The 7,106-nt window shown below is 34.5% G+C and overlaps 1 protein-coding gene across 1 annotated transcript; it reads right to left on the bottom strand.

Annotated features, from left to right (window-relative positions):
• Nucleotides 1-4,486, bottom strand: LOC112054732 (39S ribosomal protein L16, mitochondrial). Its single transcript, XM_024094616.2, has 5 exons — nt 4,299-4,486; nt 4,146-4,223; nt 2,389-2,546; nt 848-1,090; nt 1-263 (listed from the first exon to the last, which is right to left on the bottom strand). Exons 1-5 carry the CDS (start codon nt 4,327-4,329, stop codon nt 48-50), a joined length of 726 nt encoding a protein of 241 aa, XP_023950384.1. The 5' UTR covers nt 4,330-4,486; the 3' UTR covers nt 1-47.
• Between the last annotated feature and the right edge of the window lie 2,620 nt (nt 4,487-7,106).

The following is a 7,106-nucleotide window of genomic DNA, read 5'->3' as shown; positions in this document are numbered from 1 at the left end:
TTATATATTATTATTTACTACTGTATTGCTTGAAATGAACTATTTACCTAAATATATTTGCCATGCCATCTGTGATCATATCTTGACATATGTCTGTGGCATCCACCCATGTTGTTCAACATTATATATTTCAAAGTGTATTTGTTATGATTATTCTCTTCCCTCCATTTTTCATCCTCGGCCTTTTTCTCCAAGATTTCCTGTGATACTGGCTCAGCTTTGAATGGCAATCTTTCTGATACAATCCTTAACATATCTTTTACCTGAAAAGAAAGTTCACATTAGCATGCAAGTATATATCAATTAAGCCATGATAGCCCAGTGGATATGACCTCTGCCTCCGATTCCGGAGGGTGTGGGTTCAAAACTGGTCCAGGCATGCACCTTCAACTTTTCAGTTGTGTGCATTTTAAGAAATTAAATATCACGTGTCTCAAACGATGAAGGAAAACATCGTGAGGAAACCTCCGCGTGTGTGTAGTCTGCCAATTCGCATTGGGCCAGCGTGGTAGACTATTTGCCCTACCCCTCTCAATCTGAGAGGAGACTCGAGCTCAGCAGTGAGACCGAATATGGGTTAATGATGATATATCAATTGATCTGTGTAAGTTAAAACCTACTTATTTATTTCTCTATACTAGTAGATAGAATCTTTCATTTTTACACTTGGTTGAAAAGTCACATTTTTTAAACAGAAATGCACATTTAGTGTACCTGTACTATTGATAAAAAGAAAACAAATCACATTTGTCGTTTTGAATTATCCAAGTATGCACAACGCCCAATACTCTGGCCAGATGTAAAAAAGGAACAAAGAAATACCTTACTTTTAAGATTAATAACATACCTCAGCATATTCACATTTTCCAGCAACTTCAAGTATAATCCTTCCAGCTTTGATAGGTGTAACATAATGGTCGATAGCTCCTTTACCTCCACCCATTCTCTGGCCCTGGCCTTTTTTGGTGATAGGTTGCCAAGGCGGATCAACTCTCCATATGGCGAACATTCTTTTCAAGTCTAACCGGCGAGCAACTTGAAGACGGGCCATTTCAAAGTGTTCATGGCGTAGTCTACCACCACCTGTAGCCTGGAATTTTATACAAAACAATAAAAATCTATCAGTTAAACTAGTTTTGTTTCAAAGTAAGCCTGTACTTATAAAATTAACCTTTCCACTTTTCTGTGGTATACATAAGAACCTAACCAAACTCACCCTGTAAACCTACTGTTTCTATGACACTTACATTTGCTGAAGAAAACTTCCAGGAGTGTTTTGGCTGCTAAGAGGCTTCAGCCGTGGCTAGTTACCACCCTACCAACAAAGACATATCGCCAAGCAATTTAGCGTTCAGGTACAATGTTGTGTAGAAACCGAAAGGGGTGTGGATTTTCATCCTCCTCCTAACAAGTTAGCCCGCTACCATCTTAGATTGCATCATCATTTACCATCAGGTGAGATTGTAGTCAAGGGTAACTTGTAAAGAATAAAAAAAAAGTGAACCGCATTAAAGAGCTGGTAAAATCTTTAAATAAGAAGAAAGCTTCAGAACTACTACACTCAATAGGAAAAACCTATGAATCTTAGTGCAGGCATTTATCAGACACTGTGGGCTAAATAGACACATGTTCAACTTTAAGCTCCAGATACAGATCTGTGCAGATTGATCGAAAAAATTGAGAGAAAAACCCTGCACATTCCATGTAATTTCCCAGCTCTACAGCCTCCATCTAGAGCATTTCTTTGTTAACCCAGGGGTAAAACACATCCCGGCAAAAAACTGCTGCTTGCTGTACCTGGCAGCAGCCAGTATTGGAGGGGAATTCTAGTCAGCGGCAATTACAATAGATCAGAAGCAAACAATGTGATACAGGGATTTCTTGAAGACTTGCAGAGCTGCAACATTAGAAAGAAGGAGAAGAACCTAATCACCTTTTTTAGTTCCAGACATTTGAATGACAATAAAAACTTTACAGGATCAGTGGCGTGCATAAGGATGTCGATCACTGGTAAGAAAAATTAAACAAACTGGGAAAACATCTTTTGGGGTACGTAATACTTACATATATTGACAGATTACAATATCGCGAGTTAGATTATAAACTAAGGTATTTTACAATTTACAGCGGGACATAATATAATCAATTAAATCAAACACAACACTCATGTAACCAAAAGCTGTTTAAAATAAAAGGCTATTTTATTTATTTATTATTATTTATATTTTACAATTTAACAGTAACTTATACATTGAAGACAAGAGATTGCTAACAGTCACAATCCTGCATTGGAACAGTTTTAGGGCAATCTTATTTTTATACTTTTTTTACTTTAGTGGATGAGACATTTATATTAAGAATATTATTAACAATACTTATTTTACTAACCATTACACCATACTGCTTCAGCTGCAAAGTATTATGCAGTTCTTCTGGACCTCTCATATAACGCAAACGTTTTTGCATCTTTGGTGGTTTTAAGTTGGGAGGATACAGAGGAACCTTATCGAATATTCTGAGTCTCTGGCGTTCGGGAAGTTCAATATCTGTAAATGATAACATGACAGCAGGTCAGTGACATTATAAAACGGAATGCCCATCCTCGGCCCAGGCCTATCCTAACTAAATGGCAATTTACTTATATCTAAAAAGATCTTGATAATTCTACTTTAATAATTAAATCATTACTTTACCAAATAAAGTTGGCTACAATGTTTTACAACATTTTTAATTTGTCCACAATGGGGACAAGCTAGGACTGTTGACCATACATTTATGAAGTTTTATAATATTTTTGAAGACTTATGATTGAGTGGTTTGTTAATTTTCTTGTTTGCACAGAAACAGAAAAAAAAATTAATACAGCTTCAATGTTGCTTTCGCCACTTATTACTTATTATTTGCCACACAGGTGAACATTTTGCCTTAGAAGAGTGATAAAAAAAAGGATTTTTCTTCAAGAAAAGCCAATTTAACCAGATCTTCATTTATGCATCATATTATCATTTCCATATTATACTTTTATACGGGGGCATAGCTGGGTTGCCAGGGCTGACATTGTATGGGCCAATGGCCCATATTCCTCTTTTTAACTAGCAGACTAGCAGAACCTTGCTGTTTTGCCCACATGGTTTCCCGTGGACAAATTGGTATAAAACGTAGCGTTATATAACTTTTCATTGGTAAAAGAATTCAAATTTCAAATAGGTCCAATAATTTCAGAGCAATGCAAACAATTGAATCTTTCCTCTTCATAATTATAGTAGAGAGTCTAGGTATTGTGCTAAAAATATTTTATTTATTTAAGAATGAAAAATGTCTATTTCTTTTCATTATCAAATTCATTGTAAAGATTATGTTAGCAATGGTTAAATAGACAGGTTTGGTTAGCAAATAGGAAAACAAGCAGGATTTGAATTGAACCAATCTTCATGACCAATCTTTGGCCCTATAATAATGAAACTATTGAGGGTTGTGCATTTTAAGAGATTAAATATCACAAGTCTCAAACGGTGAAGGAAAACATTAAGAGCAACCTGCATACCAGAGAATTATCTTAATTCTCTGGGTGAGTGAAGTCTGCCAATCCGCATTGGGCCAGCTTGGTGGACTATTGGATAAACCCCTTTCATTCTGAGAGGAGACTTGAGCTCAGCAGTGAGCCAAATATGGGTTGATAATGATGATTAGTTTGATATTTTCATTATAAATTGAATTTTTTCTTGGTGGCACAGTTTGAAAACATTTCACCTGTCGGTAGGCACTCTTTTATTTGGTGTTGTCAAAACTAAAGAACCTCCAAACTTATGCGGAAAGTACTTTAGACGTCTTACCATAGCTTGGCAAGAACCAATAGTATCACTATTGATAATGTCACAGCATAACAGCGTTGTGGGTACTGATTTCTCACAACTTAGCTGAGTCAGGTACATTTTTATTGGCATAAAACAATTTCTAGCAATTCTACCAAATAAATGTATTACTTATAAGATATTCTGTAGTGTAAGTTCTGTGTTTAAACAAATACAGAAAGTGTACAGTGTTTAAGTGTATAGTGTATAAATAATTTATTTGTTACACAGTACACTACTGTGTAACAAATAAATTTCTATTCTGTTCTATTTAATGTAAACATGAGAACTTACGGTCATAATTCTTGGGAGGAGGAAAGTATTTTATTCCTGAATTCATTGTCCACTGAAATGTTTCTGGACGCAATATACCTAAAAAAAAGATAAAGTTGAAATTGAAAATTATTTCGTAGGTCTAAAACAAGAATAAATATAATGCTGTCTTACCTATTGAAAGTCTGTATGTTCTTGAAAACATATTGAATCAATTATATTAAAAATGTATTTTAAAACACTGTTTCTTTTCCAAGTAAGTGTTCCGAAACTATATTTTCTATTTTGATTTTTGCAAAATGCAAAATCAAAATAAAATTATTATTTTTATTTTTAGGTTATTTTACCAAAGACTAAACTTCTTTTTTTTATTTATGTTGTTGGCTAGCCCCAAGTTTGTAACAATTATTCTTAAAAATTCGTCTGAGCAATCAACAATTACTCTTCTCTACGGTTCGTAGTCTTTGTTTCCAATAATACATTGTAATCTTTGGTCTTTGATTATATCGTAGACGAAAAAGGAAGTAGACAACAGATTGGCGTGCGCGTGCCGTTTTAGGTTCAAAGTTTGATTTTGAGATTACCCAACACGTTTATACTATAAATATTTTTTTTTATAAATATATTCTAAGGTAACTGCTACTTATATAATCTATTTTAAGTAAAAGAACAAGCTGAGGCCACAGAAGCAGCGTGGAGAAGCCTGTGAAACCCATAAAAACAAACGTCACGCGTCTCCTTGACATCCGCTTAAACAAACTTTTATCATAATTTAACACTAACAACAATCACGTAAATTAATATAATGATTAATAATTACCATTAAAAAAATACTCCATATTATTTTTGTATTTATTTTTAGTTTTTGTGAAACAATTCAAATCTAATCTAGAATGTATTAGTTTTTGAATTTTGTTTTTGAAGTGGTTACGACACCGTCGTGTTCCGTACGCTCTATCTGCTCAGTATTGATTAATCTGTGTCTGAGTTTCGTACTAGCAATTTGCTAGCAATGCTTAAATTAATGTTTGTTTTACGCGTAGATTTACGATTCGGTACAAGTGTTTTACGTTCTATTTTCGTTTTTTTATAAAGTGACCTAAGTCAGATAATATCCAGCCATAACTCATTTCTATAGAAATACTTTGAATCATTTGATTGAGATGTTGTATGAAAAAGCTAATAAGTAGATTCCCTAGCCGTAAATTAATTAAAAAAAAAAAACAAATAAGTGGCGGGAGTTGCACAAAGGGCGGGAAAAATATTGTTTTCATTTTCAAAATGATGTTGTCAAGACAACCACGAATCACAACAAAATTACGAATCCTAAAATAAAACTTTAAAGGAGTTTGTGTATTTTTAAAATAAATAAGTAATGGAGTACAGTATTATGTTGCGTTTTCAAAAGTGTTTATTTATCAACTTACACCTTTACATCGTTTGGATATTTACTACTGGATTTTTCCTATACAAAAAGGTAAATACATATTTTATAGATATAAATGAATAACTCAATAAGTTTTGAAGAAATGCCCACATAAAGTTATATAAAATTATAAGAAAATATTTCGATTATTATAGGTTTTGTATGACATGTGTTACATAACCAGTAATTTTAACACTGATTGTAAACGTTTTCTAGATTGGAAAGCTGGGTCATCTATCAAAATATTTATCGGTGACTGTTTTTACCCTGCTGACTGCTATAGAATCCGTTAGACTGTACTTAGGACATTATGGAAATTTATCATGCCGAGTAAGTTTAAAATATATTTTACTAAAATCTTTATGTTTCGTGCTCTTGTAGATTAACTTGACACCACTGGCCATGGGCGCAGCGAGGTAAGGGTAGGACCCCATATATGAGCGGTCTATGGGGCTTCATACTAAATTTTGAGATATTCAAAGATTTAATAAACTTTGTTTCTTCGATACGAAAAAGTGACCATATGTGGATGTTTCGCTTTCGGACGAAACTGAGGCTGAAATTAAAATTCGGTTTCGATTTGAATGATAATGAAGGTAGAATGATGTCATTTCATCACTCATTTATTTTAAATTAAGTGTGGTTTCTTTATAAAATGGTATATAAAATATATTAACCATATCTAATTGTTTTAAGTTTATTAATCAAGTTTATTTTCATTAATTTAAGAACAAGTTAATTATAATGATTATTAGGTGTGAAATGACTAGTGATTTATACCTTCATTTTTAATTTATTTGTTGGTAAACAGTATTCATCAAGAAAGGCTGTCTAAGTATTGTTTGTTTGGTTGAGCTTGGTGTCAAATTATAGGTACTTATTGTTCATTTTTGGTAATAACTAAGATCTCTCTTGACTTTGTTGAGATTTGTACCTTTTAACAAAGTTCGTCACCTGACCAACTGATAAATAGTGATGGATAGGTACAGGACGCGTGACGGATTATGAGTGATCGTCGGTGACATATTGCACATCAAGTCGTGTGCACTTCATCTATGCCAAAATGCATTGCCTGTGTGTGTAATTTGGATTTTCATCCTCCTCCTATCAAGTAAGCCCGCTTTCATCTTAGACTGCATCATCACTTACCATCAGGTGAGATTGTAGTCAATGGCAACTTGTAAAGAATAAAAAAAATAAACCTTTTGCACGCCACTGCATACCTGCCAGTGCGCTCACATACGGTCGCGCAACCTGTTATCTTAATTATTAGCAGACGCGTGGTTCCCGTTCCCGTGGGAATACTATAGTATACCTACCTATAGGACTCGGGGATAGTGTAGTTTCCCAACAGTTTTGATGGCCTCCGTGGCGCAGTGGATTTACAAAACGGAGGTCCTGGGTTCGATCCCCGGCTGGACCGATTGAGGTTTTCTTAATTGGTCCAGGTATAGCTGGTGGGAGGCTTCGGCCGTGGCTAGTTACCACCCTACCGACAAAGACGTACCGCCAAGTGATCCGGTACGATGTCGTGTAGAAACCGAAAGGAGTGTGGA

Source organism: Bicyclus anynana, chromosome 5, assembly GCF_947172395.1.
Source record: "Bicyclus anynana chromosome 5, ilBicAnyn1.1, whole genome shotgun sequence".
Classification (NCBI taxonomy): Eukaryota; Metazoa; Arthropoda; class Insecta; order Lepidoptera; family Nymphalidae; genus Bicyclus; species Bicyclus anynana.
The sequence above is the reverse complement of the archived record's forward strand: the minus strand, read 5'-3'. Positions and strand labels throughout refer to the sequence as shown.